General features: G+C 37.7%; 2 protein-coding genes across 5 annotated transcripts; one reads left to right on the forward strand and one right to left on the reverse strand.

Annotated features, from left to right (window-relative positions):
- The first annotated feature begins 778 nt into the window (after window positions 1-778).
- Window positions 779-6,704, forward strand: LOC102229635 (zinc finger protein Pegasus-like). 3 transcript variants are annotated; one of them, XM_023327869.1, is made up of 4 exons: window positions 779-1,659; window positions 1,830-1,993; window positions 2,931-3,104; window positions 3,258-6,704. In XM_023327869.1, exons 2-4 carry the CDS (start codon window positions 1,861-1,863, stop codon window positions 4,223-4,225), a joined length of 1,275 nt encoding a protein of 424 aa, XP_023183637.1. In that variant the 5' UTR covers window positions 779-1,659; window positions 1,830-1,860; the 3' UTR covers window positions 4,226-6,704. The 3 variants fall into 3 exon arrangements, with proteins under 3 accessions (XP_023183637.1, XP_023183636.1, XP_014329230.1); XM_023327868.1 differs by having other exon boundaries at window positions 1,833-1,993; XM_014473744.2 differs by lacking the exon at window positions 779-1,659 and having other exon boundaries at window positions 1,819-1,993.
- An 860-nt stretch (window positions 6,705-7,564) lies between these two features.
- Window positions 7,565-17,582, reverse strand: LOC102217746 (CUB and zona pellucida-like domain-containing protein 1). Of its 2 annotated transcripts, XM_023327866.1 has the most exons (26): window positions 17,491-17,582; window positions 17,297-17,314; window positions 17,168-17,203; window positions 16,300-16,398; window positions 16,159-16,200; window positions 15,526-15,624; window positions 15,385-15,426; window positions 14,644-14,742; window positions 14,503-14,544; window positions 13,758-13,856; window positions 13,617-13,658; window positions 12,874-12,972; window positions 12,733-12,774; window positions 11,985-12,083; window positions 11,844-11,885; window positions 11,211-11,309; window positions 11,070-11,111; window positions 10,438-10,536; window positions 10,277-10,312; window positions 9,902-10,043; window positions 9,573-9,778; window positions 8,803-8,978; window positions 8,440-8,670; window positions 8,195-8,355; window positions 7,847-8,091; window positions 7,565-7,733 (listed from the first exon to the last, which is right to left on the reverse strand). In XM_023327866.1, exons 1-26 carry the CDS (start codon window positions 17,576-17,578, stop codon window positions 7,687-7,689), a joined length of 2,472 nt encoding a protein of 823 aa, XP_023183634.1. In that variant the 5' UTR covers window positions 17,579-17,582; the 3' UTR covers window positions 7,565-7,686. The 2 variants fall into 2 exon arrangements, with proteins under 2 accessions (XP_023183634.1, XP_023183635.1); XM_023327867.1 differs by lacking the exons at window positions 15,526-15,624; window positions 16,159-16,200.
- Between the last annotated feature and the right edge of the window lie 380 nt (window positions 17,583-17,962).

Raw genomic sequence — 17,962 nt, forward strand, 5'->3', positions numbered from 1 at the left:
TTTTTTCAACATCTCTAGAGCAACTAAATCAAAAAGGGTGACTCACACATCCTTCGCCAGTTTCCTCTCTGACAAACTCTTTACAGGGTTTCCGTTTCCCATGAGCAAGTTTAACCGTTCCCTGTTTTCAAATCAGTTATGGTTTCTGTATATATTTTCCTCAAATTTCTTAATAAATTTAGTCAATGGAAGTGTAAATCTTCCTCAATGAAAATTTGATCAGACCATGAATGTTTTAAGCACAAGCATTAAGTCCAGTCTCCTTCAATAAAAATGTACTCAAAAATTGACTCTTAAAATCACACACAAGTAAGTGTGCTCTTTTTACTCTAAGGGAGGAAGTCATGACTAACTAAGAAGCAAAGACATGTTCAATTTATATTTTTTTCTTTGTAAGACAAATTACAAAGCTTTGGTAATTTCTCTTATTTTAATACTGGGAACAAATTACATACATATGAACTCGGATTACCTAATTAGGGAACTTTTGCTGTGATTTGGTTGTGCTGGACTTTATTTTAGGAGTCTCACACTAAGGGTCATGAGTGCATGCATGCCACACATTTTAAATGTAAAAACATCTGTGGTTACTTACCAGAGAAAGTTATTACTTGTTACATGATAAAATGTAAATATATATGTAGATAATGATAAATAAAAAAGAAGAATCAAAGTTCACAGGAGAAATGCACCGGTATTTTATTTCAACTTTATTTGAAAAGATTTTTTTTCTCTATATACGAAATTTTCTACCATTTGTGAGATAACTTGCATCGATTTCAGAAAAACATGAAAGCAGTCTGCGAAAAGAACTAGAGTAGATTGAATTTGCAGATTTTTAAAAATTTGAAATAAAATTTAAAATATTTATTTTAATTCTAACATTAATTTAAAACTACTAATGAAGTGTTAAAGACTACGACTTTAAAGTTCCTTAATAAATAAATGAGAATGTAAATTAGTTTGGCAATTAAGTTTAAACAATTCTGACCAAATTAAAAAAATGTTGTTATAGTATTAATACAGTAGTTTGAAGATCTTTTTCACCTCTTGCTTCTTAATGCTGTCCTTTGGGCCTTTTTACTGAGTGCAAGAAAAGCATAAGAGACGAAAACAGTTGCTGACAAAATAAAAATAAATAAAATTTGGTGCCGTTACATTCCCGGTGGGAACCTTTGTTTAGGTGTTGTGGTTTTAGGGGACGGTTTTTAACGGCGCAACATGGACTTTAACTGGTTAATTGTTTTTGATTTAGCCCGCTAGCTTCCCTGGGAAATACTTGCTGTTGTTCTCGTAATTGTGAGCGATGTAAGGGGTTTTAGCGTACTGGAACATTCTCCCTAATGTAAACTCTTCAGTCTTTGTCTGATTTCCGGTGGAGTCTTTAAAAAAAGATGCTTTTCATTAACGGGGCTAACGTTAGCTGGCCGGCTAACACGGTTTTGGTAACAAACATGACGATGGCGGTGATGCTGAAGATGATGAGGAGGAGCTGCGTGTAGAAAACACCGACCAGACATTGGATCGCGCCGATTTCCTGCTTGTCAATCATTGTTCTCCAGGGTTTTTCTGTCTTTGTGTCTGGCTAGCCAGTAAACAGGACTTAACACCAGTTTTTTTTATTTATAAGAAATCATCCGGCTGTTTTTATCTTTGGAGGTTGGTATACTGTACAGTTCAACTAGATAACATTAAATACACTGACAAATGTGGCGATTACAAAACATAGCGTTTTACATGTACCTGCCCAGATGCTTTTTAAAAAAAAAATCGCTTCAATGTTCCCGTTGTCCTCACTGACAAGTGTCCAAATATGTGATGTTGTTAAGCAGTGAGGTGAACCTCCGTCACTTTCTTCCAATGGGGGAGGAAAAGCCGGACACGCTGGACTTTGTGAAGGATTTCCAGGAGTATCTCAGCCAGCAGACTCAACATGTCAACATGATATCAGGCTCTGTGAGCGGGGTCAAGGAGGTGGACGAGCTGCCAGCAGGTGACGTATTTCTCATGTGTTTACTGTTGTTCCATCTTGTAGCTTTATGAATGTCCCCAGCAAGCAGCAGGAATATGCTTGGTAGTCTCAGTATTAATGTGTCTAAATGTTGATCACCGTTTTACGGTGGCTCAGAAGGTTCAACAAATGCCAAAGCAACATGGCAACAGCAAAAAGCTACAAAGGAATTTATGCTAAAACAGAAGATATGAAAAACATGCTAGCATAACTTAACATAAATCCCGTTGTGGCTTTTACATTTTGTGAAACCTTCTAGGCCACCATACAATTTAGTCAACATAGTGTACTAGCAAACAACTGTATTTTTTTTTTTACATTTTACTCTCAAGACATACTGAGTATTATGTATTTTTATTTTATTTATTTATTTCGAACATGAAAGTATGTCTTGGTTCTGTTTAAGTGGTTATATAATTTCCCTTGGGATTAATAAAATATTTTTGAATTTGATTTTATAATGCAGTTCTGCGTGTAAGTACAGTGCCTCAAATAAAGTATTATTTAACGTTTTCAAATCTCGCTATGTTACAGCCAGAAACTTCAATGCATTTTTACTGTGATTTAATGCTAAGCACCCTCACACAGTGTGAAGAGCAATTCAGTTCAATTAATTTCAGAGATACTTTTTAAATCCCACAGGGAAATTAAATATTGCTGTGATGTTAAGGAGTTTTTCTTTTTAAGTTAAATAAAATGTGAGTGTCTGCTTTTGTTCATTACTTTGAAACCACTAAACAAAATACAGTGCACCCAATTACCTTTAGGATTTGCATATTTTAATCAATTGGTAAACCCATGTTTTAAATGTAAAAAAAAAAAAAAAAGCTGCCTGCAACGGTATCAACGAATACATAACAAACAAAAAGATTTGTATGTTGCTTCATTTGGTTTTGTGCAACACATTTTGGTCACACAGAATGTAGCCAGAATGGCCTGGAACATCCTTCAGTGGACATATCCCTGGAGGACAGCTCAGGGATCCTGGTTGATGGTTTCGAGAGGACCTACGATGGCAAACTCAAGTGCCGCTACTGCAACTATGCCACAAGAGGAACAGCCCGACTCATTGAACACATCCGCATTCACACAGGTATGTGTTTAGAGTTCATTCCACAAATCACAGTGATTTATGTGACATGAAAATATTTGCAAACAAATGTTGGTCCTTTGTTGCTGTTCTGTGTACAATTGTATTTCACACTAACAAGATCTCGTTTGGTCAAATTTTCTTTCTGACAAACAGGAGAGAAGCCTCACCGCTGCCATCTGTGCCCATTTGCCTCCGCCTATGAGCGCCACCTGGAAGCTCACATGCGCTCTCACACGGGCGAGAAGCCTTACAAATGTGAGCTCTGCTCGTTCCGCTGCAGCGACCGCAGCAACCTGTCGCACCACCGCCGCAGACGGCACAAACTCCTGCCAATGAAAGGTGCTCGCTCCCTGTCCCATAAGAAGATGCTGAGTGTCCTGCAGAAGAAGGCCAGCTCTCTGGCCTACGGTCGACGTCTCCTCATCAACTTCAGCCCCCCGTCGATGGTGGTGCACAAAGCTGACGGGGCGAATGACTTCTCCCACGAGCTGCCCCACTTGCGCCAAGAAACCTTTGATAACCAGAGCCGGGCGGCGGAGGACGGGCTCTCCTCTGACCCAAACCACCACCACCACCATGAGATGGTGATGGATAACCCCCTGAACCAGTTGTCTACCCTGGCAGGCCAGCTGGCCAGCCTTCCCTCAGAAGCCCAGGCCCAGACCCAGGCTCCGATGTCTCCAGGAGCAGAGTCCGTAGTGGACGAAAAGCCCTTCCTCATCCAGCAGCCGCACCCCGCCACCGCTCCTGTTGTCATCACGGCCAGCATGACTCGCGCCGCTTCCTCTTCCCCGATCACGCCGGAGCCCCGCGCCCCTCCACACAGTAACTGCAGTCCCACGGGCGGACCGTGCAGCGAGCACAGCGGGCGCACCAGCACCCCGAGCATATCCAACAGCCAGCCCAGCACCCCGGCCCCGGGCCAGTCCGCCCCCATTCAGGACCCCCACGTGCTGCATCACTGCCAACACTGTGACATCTACTTCCCCGACAACATCCTCTACACCATCCACATGGGGTGCCACGGCTACGAGAACCCATTCCAGTGCAACATCTGCGGCCACAAGTGCAAAAGCAAGTATGACTTTGCCTGCCACTTCGCTCGGGGGCAGCACAAGTGATCAAAGAACGGGGAAAAAACTCTTGAGAACTCTTTTAGCACACCGCTTGTTTTTACTTACTAGGAATTTTATTTATTGGTCTTTTCACTTGACCTGTATGTAGCATAGGCTTTTAAAGTTACACTTGCACAGGGCAGCGTTGGCATTCAGAACATTATTTTTTAGGTATAGCTAAAGGTGGCCCGTTCTACTGTATTACAACGGAATAATCAGTGTTTTTGACATCTCAAGAATTTATTTGCGGTGGTGGTAGAAGTCACATTTATTCTGGATCCATTTCTCTTTATGGTTTATTTATTTGGAATGCACTGGATTTGACTCAAATTTACATATATGGATGCATTTTCCCAAATATTCAATCAGTTTTCTATGTTGAATTTTAATCATACAACGTTTTAATTAATTTGTGAACAGAAAATTACATCAAGTTGAAAGTCACCTGTGCTTAATGGAGCAACATGATTTTTCCAGCTTATAGTTTTAAATTTGCACTCAACACCTTTTCCTTTTTTGAAAAACTCAGTGCCCATCAGAGGTTTACATGTAGCTTTGTATGAATGTCTTTGATTTTGGGTGTTTCATTTCAACGATTTAATGATTCATTTGAACACTTCTCCACAACGGATTTATTATAAAACACGAAAATTTAGTCAACTTCAGAAACACAAATTGGGTCCACACTGTAATGTTTACTGTGGTCAAATTATATATACAGTCTCATATATGAACACACTCCAAATAATATGTATTTTAATGTCCAATACTGCTTGCCAGGCCCAGTTCTGGCTGAAATTCTTGCTACTGTTCGTGTCAGGATTGATTGTTTTAATTTTTTGCTTTTCTGTTTTAAATGCTGCTTTAAAAGATTGTCCACAAATTTAGAGTTGAGGTCTTGTTTTGAACATCTATCCAGAAGAAATAAGTTTTAAAGATTCTGAAACCATTTTTTAATAGAATATTTAAGATCATCATAATGTTGAAAAAACAAAAAACAGTTTTGGCAAAATTTTAAGCGTCTGAGCTAAGTCAGCATCACCGATGGCTCCGCCAGTTTGAAATTTGCTCAAAGATAAATGAACTTTTGCAATTTAGAAAGAAAACTGTCCATTTTTCAGCCAGGACTGGACCTAAAGAAAGTATGTCCATGACTGCAAAAAGTGCATCAACTTGCTGCAGCATATACATCTAATTTTGACATTATTTGTATTAGAAAACACTACACTTGAAACGTTGTTTTTTTTAAATTCACTGTCGTTTTGTAATCATTCCACTTTGGGAAAAAAAACTGTTCAGCTAAACCATTAACTGCCTTATTTGAGGTGTGTGCCTGTGTTTAGTGCTTGTAAACATCTGACTTGGCACCGAACAAATCAGGCGATCCGGTTTTATATTTTTACATCTTTGACAACACCGCAAAAATAAATTCTCCACTCACCCAAAGTTACTTCTACTTACTTCTCAGATATTTGCAGTTGGCCTTATTGAAGCCGTGTTGAAATTATTTCTGTGCTTGGTGCATTACTACGATTTCTTTGCAGTGCCTGACATTGTCACCTTTTTTGTGTCAAAAGTTTGAGACGACTGTCATTTTAAAATAACCATTTCCTGTTCTTATTATAGCAGCTAGACCCAGAACCTTATGGATAACAGAAGAGTCGGTTGTTGCGGTTTGATTGTGGTTGCCGTGATTGTATTTCTCAACATTTTACTGGCCAAAATTTCTTCTCCATGAATGCTGCTAACTAACCTAAGAGTTTATGCCAGCTCTGTCTGGAACAAGAAAGTGGCATCAGCAGTGAAACCTGGCCAAAGCTTGTATAAGAAGGCTTTTGGTCAGGAAGTGTTTTAAGGTTCCTCCATCATGATGGCGTGGTTAACTTGTTTCTTTTAAGTCATTTTGTCAGAATTTAATAATTTTTTTTTTGACAGCATCATGTCATTGTCTGACTTTTTCGACAGTGTATGAAGTCATTTTGTAACAAGTGTCTCCGTATTTAAATACAAAATCAAACTCGTGTCTCATATGAACACTGTTTCAGGATTGCCACGTAGCACGATCTAGCCTTTGGTAGTTCTCAATGAAATCGTTCATTAAATATAAGTATCCCAGTGCTTTTTACTTTGAATATTTATTGAGTATTATATTCTGAATGGTTGGATAGATGTTCCATGTCAAAAAAAAAAAAGCTTAACTGTGTTGGCTGAAAGACTTCAGCGAGGTTGTCCTTTGTCTTGGGTACTGTTGTCTGTTGCTTACCAACACACGTAGAGGGTGTAGCTGCTGTTTTTAGAAGCACCACCTTGTTATTGTTCCTAAATTTAATGGAGACATTCAGTAAAAGGCTGCCTTATGTTCTCTGTCTGTCGTAGATTCATGAATGTTAAACTTCTGACCATCTCCCTGAGCTGAAATGGCAGAAGAGTTTCTTGTGATATGGATTACTAATTTATAAGTAAAGTGTTTTCTAACTGACTTGAACTTTGCCTCGTTTTTTGGTGGGCGGGGGTTTTCCTTCTTTTTTTTTTTGTCTTTTTCCAGAATGGGGGGGCTGAAAATCTGTTTGGACAAATGAGGGATGTTTACTGTAGGGTGTTGGAAGTGAAGGTCTGACCGGTGGTCAAATCTTGGGTTCAGGAGGAGCGGTGCGTCAGATCCACTTTATTCATATCGCACTTTTCAAGATAAAAATCACAAAGTCCTTCAGGAAACAAAATAGCAAATACACAATACAAATTTGAGCAAAAACTGAATTAAAAAAAGCTTAGTTTTTAGCTGGCCTTTAAAGGAAGCCACTGATTCTGCTGATCCAACAGTCAGAGGTAGGAAGTTGGTGAGTTGTGGTGTTCTGCTTATATGTTAAGCTATAGGAGATGAATACAATAATTGTAGGTTCATCTGAAGTATTTATGTCATGATGAAGAAGAACCAAAGCTAAAAAGTGAAGATCTAGATATACTATACATTTCTGCTGTCAGCTATGGGCTTGAGAAAAGGCTCATGACCTGATAATTAAGATTTGCGCATCAAAACAAAGTCAACAAAGTTCCAGCATCTTATCAGGATCCCTCCTGAGTGTCTTCTTTTGGAGTTTGAGAACTTTCCACTGAGAGGAAACCTTCCAGCAGGCCCACAACTCACAAGAAGTCGCCATATTTTCTTACCTAGAAACATCTTGGATTTGGCCAGAATGAGCAGGAAGGGGAATATCTGCGTTCCTGTTGTAGCTTTTACCGCAGCAAATCAAACTTGGATAAAGGAAAGATGATGGATGCCGCTTTTTTTTTTTACTGGAAGAAAATTCACTTTAGTTAAGAGCTTGACTCAGCAAGGCACACAGCTTGTCTTTCAATAATGCATTTAATCAGATAATGAGAGAGAAAGGAAAGAAAGGTTGAGTAGAATCTAGCATTTCATTTAAAGGAATTCAGAGTTGATTGGATGAGGTTTCTGCAGAAACAACTTAAGCCTCGTTCTGCTCTTCAGGCTCTTTCTTCTCTTCTTCAGATTCTGCCAAACAGAAAAATGCTCAACCTTAATTTTTCTCATGAAGTCACAACATTTCTTTGGGCTTCTGTTCGTATTCAAGGCACTGCATGGAACAAATTGAGATAGATTCTTACTTTTGAGCTGAATGGGACCCATGACCAGAGTTTGGCTCTCATGTTTGGGCTCTAGCTCCCTGGCCTTACGTCTGCTGCATCCGCGGCGGCAGCGGGAGTTGCTCTCGGAGGCGGGACAGATCAGGGCCTTGCACTGGAGGTACACAGAGTCTGTGCCTCGCAGGAACATGAAGGCCTTGAATGTAAAACGGGCCCTGTACCAGCTGCCAGAAGAGATGGGGCGATACGTGCTGTCAACACTGCATCTGGAAGTAAAAGCAGAAAAAAAAAATCTCTTTTTAGCAAAAAGAAAAAAGAAAAAACAAGCAGATAAAGGCAACAATAGTGAGCTGCATTTTCTCGTTTTACCCATTTCGCACTAAGTAATAAGGTCTGGTTTCGAAATCGAAGGGCGATGGGGCGGCCACGCAGGTGTCCAGGAAGAGGACAAGGTCACTGTCATGCGTACTCATGTCCACTTGAACATACAAGTCCTGGTTGAGAGCAACCTGATACGGGACATTAGTTACCTGAACAGAAGAGAGCGAAATATCAGCATCGTACCATTTCCAACAGAAACCTTCCACGGTTCCATCTTCATGACCAAACATTACCTTATAGGAGAAGCTGCTGGACGTGTAGAAAGCCATGCTGGTGTTGTATCGCCCCGAACCAGTGATGCTGCTGTTACCCCCGTTACTCACAACAAACATGATCTGGGAGACAGAATCCGGCTCCATGGTGCAGTTGACGTTCATCTTCAGGTACGACTGACGCACAATCTCTCCTTGCGACGAGGGAAACCCGCGGATATTGTTGGTGTACACAACTCTGCCGCTGTTGAGCTGTTCATCGAGGAAGGTTTTGGGACATGAGAATCTGCATGCGGTTCTCGAGAGTTGGCGACCTTCACAGAATGATGCTGGAAATTTTTTAAATAGTGTTCATATTTTTTGAGAATGTGGTGAGTTGCTTACGTGTTTGACGGTTCCACAAGAGTTGAGGGGGAAACTGAAGACCACCTCGTAGCTGGAAATGTTTGGTTTGCAGTACGGATCGTCCAGGTACAAACTGTGGCCGTTGTAGCCCAGAGAGTTCAGGTAGGCTAGGTTGATAACGATGTTCATGTTGTCTGAGGAACAGTCAACACGACCTGAAGGAGAATTTTGTTCAATATTTAATAAACAAATAGATAATTGTGCCCTAAAATGCCATAGAAAAGTAACCATGCTTCTTTTTGCACAGTTTGTCAAAAACTTAAATGTATATTTTTGGAATCTTATGTGGCAGACCAAAGGTGTCCAAACATTTGCAACAGGAGCCAAAACTACCAAGTTGAATTTAGTCATAGAACACAAAAACTGAATTTTTATTCAGAAAACTTAAACTATTTTAGTGTAAAATTTATTCACTCTAACTTGCTTAGCAATAAGCTAAATTTAAAGTATCTTAATGTACTCCAACACCTGCTGGGGATGGATAACAGTGGTTTGGTAGCAATTGATTGAATTACCAGAAACTAACATTCAGAGACGCCTGCTGACTGTGAGTCCACCAACCAGATAGTTTGCAATGGATATTAGTACATTTATTCATAACCCCTCGTGAAGCAACTTTTTCTGGTGTGACTGATGTTGGAAAAGAAAGGTCCACAGAGTAAAGATGTAAATCTTGACTCAACCAGTTCAACAATTGCCTCACGTAGAACTGACAACTGAAAGATATAAACAGGAAAACCCAGGCGTACCTGAGCTGGGTTTCAGAGAGCTCATGAACTCGGCTCTGAATCCCCGGCCGACCACAGACCTGTCCGACCGGAAGATCACTGTCATGTAGTTGGAGGTGGAGTAGAAAGTGCTCAGACTGTTGTTACACACTTTCCCCAAGTATGGTGAGGAAGTGTACGGTCCGTCGTAGATTGAAATGTAGTCGCAGCTGCAACAGTTCTCCAATCTGTTTGTGGAAGCGGCAAGAAAATGTAAACATTTTTTGCAAAAGATTTGTAGAAATGTAAAACCAAATCCTACAATATTTTCCATTTTCGTAATGTGACTGGATTTGACTGTTTCTACTCACTGCAGGTAAGAAAATGCCAAGAAGATCCTTTGGTCGTATGCAGCTCTGAGCTGCCACACGCAGTAGGAGTTGTCGTTGTAGTAGTCGGGGTGGTTGGGGCTAGAAATGGTGCCAGAGCCAAACAGGGAGCCTCCGCATGGCCCTGATAAAGGAGAATAAGATCTCATTGATGTTTCTTTTTCAATTATTTATTTATTATGATAATTTTGCATTTGCTGTGAATCAGCATGATTTAAATAGACTGTATTAAATTAATATTTAATCACATTTCTTAAAAATTTTCTATTATCTTTATCCATCCCCTCCAGATGGATGGATGGATAAAGTTCTATTATTGTGCTCAACGTGTCCCTTTAAATTAGATCTAGAGTTTACCTGTGGTGGGAACTTCAGTGGTCCATTCACAGTAAGCTGCATGAGTCAGAAAAAGAATATATATATATTTTTTCTCATATATTTCACAACAGACTTACTGTAATCAAAGCATGTCTAAATATGAATGCAGATCCAGCTGATATTGGCAAATTTGTGCTTACAGTAGTAGTCATGGCAGCAGTTTCCATTCCACTGACATGAGTATTGGCAGGAGCAGCTTCCCAGGTAGCTGCCACAGTTGTTTTCACATGACTGTTGAGCTGCCATACACAGGAGGATTAAAATATTTCAATAATCAATGGAAAAGTAGAGAGTAATCCTCAACTTTGTCTTTATCTTTGGTAAACCATGTGAAAAAAATACATCCGCGTTTTCAGTTTTTATGTGACAAATAGTGAAAACGTTCAATCGGTATAAATACTTTTAAAAGGAACAGTAGAAGTGTCTGCTTTGCTAATCATTGCCAAGTTCATTTATTGTAATCTTTGAAACATTTAAACAAATGTATTTATTTTCTTCCGTTAAAGGCTCTGATGATGATGTCTTACATGTGGTGGGATCAGGATAGGTGGTTGGGGTGGAGGATCCAGAGTAATGTCTTTTTCTATGCTATGCAATCGAAATGAAATACATTCAAGTTCGTGGTTCTAATGTGAAAAATGAAAAAGAAAGTTTAAGAGGATTCAATTCTTTTCAAAGGAACTATGCTTTGCTTGTGTTGGTCATGTCTATTCATCGTAATTTTTAATAAATCTGTAAAATTCTACTAAAAGCTCTGATGATGTTGTCTTACATGTGGTGGGATAAGCGGTGGTGTCGGTGTATCCACAGTATGCTGCAAGAAAAAGAAAAAAATGCACAAACATTTTGAAGCAATGTTTAGACGAGCTTTAATGAGCACTATCAACTAACAACCTGTTGAGGTTGAACTCACAGTAGTAGTCATGGCAGCAGTTTCCATTCCACTGACATGAGTATTGGCAGGAGCAGCTTCCCAGGTAGCTGCCACAGTTGTTTTCACATGACTGTTGAGCTGCCATACACAGGAGGATAAAAATATTTCAATAATCAATGGAAAAGTAGAGAGTAATCCTCAACTTTGTCTTTATCTTTGGTAAACCATGTGAAAAAAATACATCCGCGTTTTCAGTTTTTATGTGACAAATAGTGAAAACGTTCAATCGGTATAAATACTTTTAAAAGGAACAGTAGAAGTGTCTGCTTTGCTAATCATTGCCAAGTTCATTTATTGTAATCTTTAAAACATTTAAACAAATGTATTTATTTTCTTCTGTTAAAGGCTCTGATGATGATGTCTTACATGTGGTGGGATCAGGATAGGTGGTTGGGGTGGAGGATCCAGAGTAATGTCTTTTTCTATGCTATGCAATCGAAATGAAATACATTCAAGTTTGTGGTTCTAATGTGACAAAATGTAAAGAAAAGTTTAAGGAGTATAAATTCTTTTCAAAGGAACTATGCTTTGCTTGTGTTGGTCATGTCTATTCATCGTAATTTTTAATAAATATGTTAAATTCTACTAAAAGCTCTGATGATGTTGTCTTACATGTGGTGGGATAAGCGGTGGTGTCGGTGTATCCACAGTATGCTGCAAGAAAAAGAAAAAAATGCACAAACATTTTGTAGGAATGTTTAGACGAGCTTTAATGAGCACTATCAACTAACAACCTGTTGAGGTTGAACTCACAGTAGTAGTCATGGCAGCAGTTTCCATTCCACTGACAGGAAGTGGAGCAGGAGCAGCTTCCCATGTTGTATCCACAGTTGTATCGACAAGAAGGTTGAGCTGTTGAACAAGTCAAAGAGAAAGTAAGCAAGTAATTCACAAATGTTGTTTCTGCAAGGCTCTTCCAACCTTTAGTGGATGCAGAAGCTCTACAAAAATTTTCACGTCTTCATCTTTTTCCACATTATTTTCATGTTAAATCAACTAAAATGTATTGGTTTAATTAGAATTTTAGGGAAAAGTAAATAATAACATTCAATTTGTTTAACAAAAAGGAAAATCCATTTGTATTACTACATGATTGGGAAACATCTTTTAGAAGTGCAGTCACATCTGCAGTTCTCTGTACATGTGAAGGTTTGAATGTCTTGGTGAGTTTACAGTTTTGCAACTATTGTAACTATATTAAAAAAAGAGGGTAACAGGTTCTTATTTGCATGAAATACAGGAAAGCAAAAAGGATGCATTTAATTTTTTATTTTGTGAAAAATAATCTGATATCCTCAACTCTGTCTTTTCATATGCTATGCAATGGAAATGAAATACATTCAAGTTCGTGGTTGTAATGTAACAAAATGTAAAGAAAAGTTTGAGGGGAAAAAATTCTTATCAAAGGAACTATGCTTTGCTTGTGTTGGTCATGTCTATTCATCGTAATTTTTAATAAATCTGTCAAATTCTACTAAAAGCTCTGATGATGTTGTCTTACATGTGGTGGGATAAGCGGTGGTGTCGGTGTATCCACAGTATGCTGCAAGAAAAAGAAAAAAATGCACAAACATTTTGCAGGTATGTTTAGACGAGCTTTAATGAGCACTATCAACTAACAACCTGTTGAGGTTGAACTCACAGTAGTAGTCATGGCAGCAGTTTCCATTCCACTGACAGGAAGTGGAGCAGGAGCAGCTTCCCATGTTGTATCCACAGTTGTATCGACAAGAAGGTTGAGCTGTTGAACAAGTCAAAGAGAAAGTAAGCAAGTAATTCACAAATGTTGTTTCTGCAAGGCTCTTCCAACCTTTAGTGGATGCAGAAGCCCTACAAAAATATTTATGTCTTCAACTTTTTTCACATGGTTTTCATGTTAAATCAACTAAAATGTTTTGGTTTAATTAGAATTTTAGGGAAAGGTAAATAATAACATTCAATTTGTTTAACAAAAAGGAAAATCCATTTGTATTACAACCTGATTGGGAAACATCTTTTAGAAGTGCAGTCACATCTGCAGTTCTCTGTACATGTGAAGGTTTGAATGTCTTGGTGAGTTTACAGTTTTGCAAATATTGCAACTATATTAAAAACAGGGTAACAGGTTCTTATTTGCATGTTGGTCAGGAAAGTTAAAGCACACATTTAATATTTTTTTGTGAAAAATAAACACTTAACCGCAACTCTGTCTTTTTCTATGCTATGCAATGGAAATGAAATACATTCAAGTTCGTGGTTGTAATGTAACAAAATGTAAAGAAAAGTTTGAGGGGAAAAAATTCTTATCAAAGGAACTATGCTTTGCTTGTGTTGGTCATGTCTATTCATCGTAATTTTTAATAAATCTGTCAAATTCTACTAAAAGCTCTGATGATGTTGTCTTACATGTGGTGGGATAAGCGGTGGTGTCGGTGTATCCACAGTATGCTGCAAGAAAAAGAAAAAAATGCACAAACATTTTGCAGGAATGTTTAGACGAGCTTTAATGAGCACTATCAACTAACAACCTGTTGAGGTTGAACTCACAGTAGTAGTCATGGCAGCAGTTTCCATTCCACTGACAGGAAGTGGAGCAGGAGCAGCTTCCCATGTTGTATCCACAGTTGTATCGACAAGAAGGTTGAGCTGTTGAACAAGTCAAAGAGAAAGTAAGCAAGTAATTCACAAATGTTGTTTCTGCAAGGCTCTTCCAACCTTTAGTGGATGCAGAAGCTCTACAAAAATTTTCACGTCTTCATCTTTTTCCACATTATTTTCATGTTAAATCAACTAAAATGTATTGGTTTAATTAGAATTTTAGGGAAAAGTAAATAATAACATTCAATTTGTTTAACAAAAAGGAAAATCCATTTGTATTACTACATGATTGGGAAACATCTTTTAGAAGTGCAGTCACATCTGCAGTTCTCTGTACATGTGAAGGTTTGAATGTCTTGGTGAGTTTACAGTTTTGCAACTATTGTAACTATATTAAAAAAAGAGGGTAACAGGTTCTTATTTGCATGAAATACAGGAAAGCAAAAAGGATGCATTTATTTTTTATTTTGTGAAAAATAATTTGATATCCTCAACTCTGTCTTTTCTATACTATGCAATCAAAATGAAATACATCCAATTTGTGGTTCTAATGTGCCAAAATGTAAAGAAAAGTTTAAGGGGAATAAATTCTTTTCAAAGGAACTATGCTTTGCTTGTTTTTGTCATGTCTATTCATCGTAATTTTTAATAAATCTGTTAAATTCTATTAAAGGCTCTGATGATGTTGTCTTACATGTGGTGGGATAAGCGGTGGTGTCGGTGTATCCACAGTATGCTGCAAGAAAAAGAAAAAAATGCACAAACATTTTGCAGCAATGTTTAGACGAGCTTTAATGAGCACTATCAACTAACAACCTGTTGAGGTTGAACTCACAGTAGTAGTCATGGCAGCAGTTTCCATTCCACTGACAGGAAGTGGAGCAGGAGCAGCTTCCCATGTTGTATCCACAGTTGTATCGACAAGAAGGTTGAGCTGTTGAACAGGTCAGAGAGAAAGTAAGCAAGTAATTCACAAATGTTGTTTCTGCAAGGCTCTTCCAACCTTTAGTGGATGCAGAAGCTCTACAAAAATTTTCAAGTCTTCAACTTTTTCCACATTATTTTCATGTTAAATCAGCAAAAATGTACTATTTTAATTAGAATTTTAGGGAAAGGTAAATAATAACATTCAATTTGTTTAACAAAAAGGAAAATCCATTTGTATTACAATCTGATTGGGAAACATCTTTTAGAAGTGCAGTCACATCTGCAGTTCTCTGTACATGTGAAGGTTTGAATGTCTTGGTGAGTTTACAGTTTTGCAAATATTGCAACTATATTAAAAAGAGGGTAACAGGTCCTCGTTTGCATGTTGGTCAGGAAAGTTAAAGGACACATTTAATTTTTTTTTGTGAAAAAAAATTTGATATCCTGAACTGTCTTTTTCTATGCTATGCAATCGAAATGAAATACATTCAAGTTCGTGGTTGTAATGTGACAAAATAAAAATAAAAGTTTAAGGGGAATAAATTCTTTTCAAAGGAACTATGCTTTGCTTGTGTTGGTCATGTCTATTCATCGTAATTTTTAATAAATCTGTTAAATTCTATTAAAGGCTCTGATGATGTTGTCTTACATGTGGTGGGATAAGCGGTGGTGTCGGTGTATCCACAGTATGCTGCAAGAAAAAGAAAAAAATGCACAAACATTTTGCAGCAATGTTTAGACGAGCTTTAATGAGCACTATCAACTAACAACCTGTTGAGGTTGAACTCACAGTAGTAGTCATGGCAGCAGTTTCCATTCCACTGACATGAGTATTGGCAGGAGCAGCTTCCCAGGTAGCTGCCACAGTTGTTTTCACATGACTGTTGAGCTGCCATACACAGGAGGATTAAAATATTTCAATAATCAATGGAAAAGTAGAGAGTAATCCTCAACTTTGTCTTTATCTTTGGTAAACCATGTGAAAAAAATACATCCGCGTTTTCAGTTTTTATGTGACAAATAGTGAAAACGTTCAATCGGTATAAATACTTTTAAAAGGAACAGTAGAAGTGTCTGCTTTGCTAATCATTGCCAAGTTCATTTATTGTAATCTTTAAAACATTTAAACAAATGTATTTATTTTCTTCTGTTAAAGGCTCTGATGATGATGTCTTACATGTGGTGGGATCAGGATAGGTGGTTGGGGTGGAGGATCCAGAGTAATGTCTTTTTCTATGCTATGCAATCGAAATGAAATACATTCAAGTTTGTGGTTCTAATGTGACAAAATGTAAAGAAAAGTTTAAGGAGTATAAATTCTTTTCAAAGGAACTATGCTTTGCTTGTGTTGGTCATGTCTATTCATCGTAATTTTTAATAAATATGTTAAATTCTACTAAAAGCTCTGATGATGTTGTCTTACATGTGGTGGGATAAGCGGTGGTGTCGGTGTATCCACAGTATGCTGCAAGAAAAAGAAAAAAATGCACAAACATTTTGCAGGTATGTTTAGACGAGCTTTAATGAGCACTATCAACTAACAACCTGTTGAGGTTGAACTCACAGTAGTAGTCATGGCAGCAGTTTCCATTCCACTGACAGGAAGTGGAGCAGGAGCAGCTTCCCATGTTGTATCCACAGTTGTATCGACAAGAAGGTTGAGCTGTTGAACAAGTCAAAGAGAAAGTAAGCAAGTAATTCACAAATGTTGTTTCTGCAAGGCTCTTCCAACCTTTAGTGGATGCAGAAGCTCTACAAAAATATTCAAGTCTTCAACTTTTTTCACATGGTTTTCATGTTAAATCAACTAAAATGTACTATTTTAATTAGAATTTTAGGGAAAGGTAAATAATAACATCCAATTTGTTTAACAGAAAGGAAAATCCATTTGTATTACAATCTGATTGGGAAACATCTTTTAGAAGTGCAGTCACATCTGCAGTTCTCTGTACATGTGAAGGTTTGAATGTCTTGGTGAGTTTACAGTTTTGCAAATATTGCAACTATATTAAAAAAAGAGGGTGACAGGTCATTGTTTGCATGTTGGTCAGGAAAGTGCAAGGACACATTTATATTTTCTTTTGTGAAAAATAAACAGTTATCCTCAACTCTGTCTTTTTCTATGCTATGCAATCGAAATAAAATACATTCAAGTTCGCGGTTGTAATTTGACAAAATGTAAAGAAAAATTTAAGGAGTATAAATACTTTTCAAAGGAACTATGCTTTGCTTGTTTTTGTCATGTCTATTCATGGTAATCTTTTAAAAAAAATAGTGTTAAATAGCCTCTGATGATGTTGTCTTACATGTGGCGGGATAAGTGATGGTGTCGATATATGAAAAGTGCCATTGTTATTGTACAGGTAGTAAAAATAGAAATAATGAAACCAACAGTGGAAATATTTTCAATCTAAGTAATGTCAACATTGTACCTTCTGCTGAGTAATCCGTTTGTGGAGTCGTCCAACCTGAAGGATTTTAAAGCACTTGGCGTTAGTTGAGATAAGAATAATAATCTGAAAATATGTTGTTTTTATTTACACTAAATGGTGCTCAATTACCTTCCGTTGCTGTGCTACCTAGAGGATTTGAAAACACTTTGAGTTAGTTGAAGTAAGGTTAATAATCTGAAATAAATATTGCTTGGATTTACATTAAGTTGTGCTCATTTTTATAGATATCCAAATTTCTTTTCAGAAGTAGGAACTGATGTTCTAAATGTTGAAAAAGGTTATTTAATTAAACAGAATGGTACCTTGCACTCCTTGTGTGATGAGCACGCTGCAAAGAAACACGAGAGCTCTCATGGTGAATCTGTTTCCCCAACTTTCCAACTGCTTCATCTCCTGAGCTCTGCTGCTTATATCCTCAACAAATGACTGGTTACTGCACCCATAAAGCTTCTGATGTCATTGAATGTTTGTGTGAAATATCATCCAGTAACATATACGTATGAGAAGCACACAGTTGATTAAATATAATAAATGATCATGATAGATGTGTGGTTTGTAAAGCCTTAAAAATGAGCAGATTATAGTCATAAATTAGCATCAGTGAATAAGAATGGATATACCATGTCAAGCATAAATGTATATAAGGATGAAAATATGTTAAATAAATTATAGACAGCTCAAAAGAGGATTTATCTGGACCCTGAGACTCTTTATTTAGATGCAGTCTGATGATAACACATTTACATGTTTGAAGATATTTATCTGATTTAGCTG

The sequence above is a fragment of the Xiphophorus maculatus genome, chromosome 22 (assembly GCF_002775205.1).
Source record: "Xiphophorus maculatus strain JP 163 A chromosome 22, X_maculatus-5.0-male, whole genome shotgun sequence".
In the NCBI taxonomy this organism is placed as follows: domain Eukaryota; kingdom Metazoa; phylum Chordata; class Actinopteri; order Cyprinodontiformes; family Poeciliidae; genus Xiphophorus; species Xiphophorus maculatus.

What these genes read in the sequence shown, in the direction of transcription:
- LOC102217746 (XM_023327866.1), bottom strand. Translation starts at nt 17,578, where the DNA reads ATGAAGCAGTTGGAAAGTTGGGGAAACAGATTCACCATGAGAGCTCTC. An exon ending in CACTGAAGTTCCCACCACAG is followed by an intron (nt 10,044 to 10,276) that starts GTAAACTCTAGA and finishes CTCCTTTATCAG; the next exon opens with GGCCATGCGGAGGCTCCCTG. An exon ending in CCAGCAGCTTCTCCTATAAG is followed by an intron (nt 8,356 to 8,439) that starts GTAATGTTTGGT and finishes TCTTCTGTTCAG; the next exon opens with GTAACTAATGTCCCGTATCA.
- LOC102229635 (XM_014473744.2), top strand. Translation starts at nt 1,819, where the DNA reads ATGTTGTTAAGCAGTGAGGTGAACCTCCGTCACTTTCTTCCAATGGGG. An exon ending in GGTGGACGAGCTGCCAGCAG is followed by an intron (nt 1,994 to 2,930) that starts GTGACGTATTTC and finishes TTGGTCACACAG; the next exon opens with AATGTAGCCAGAATGGCCTG. An exon ending in ACACATCCGCATTCACACAG is followed by an intron (nt 3,105 to 3,257) that starts GTATGTGTTTAG and finishes TCTGACAAACAG; the next exon opens with GAGAGAAGCCTCACCGCTGC.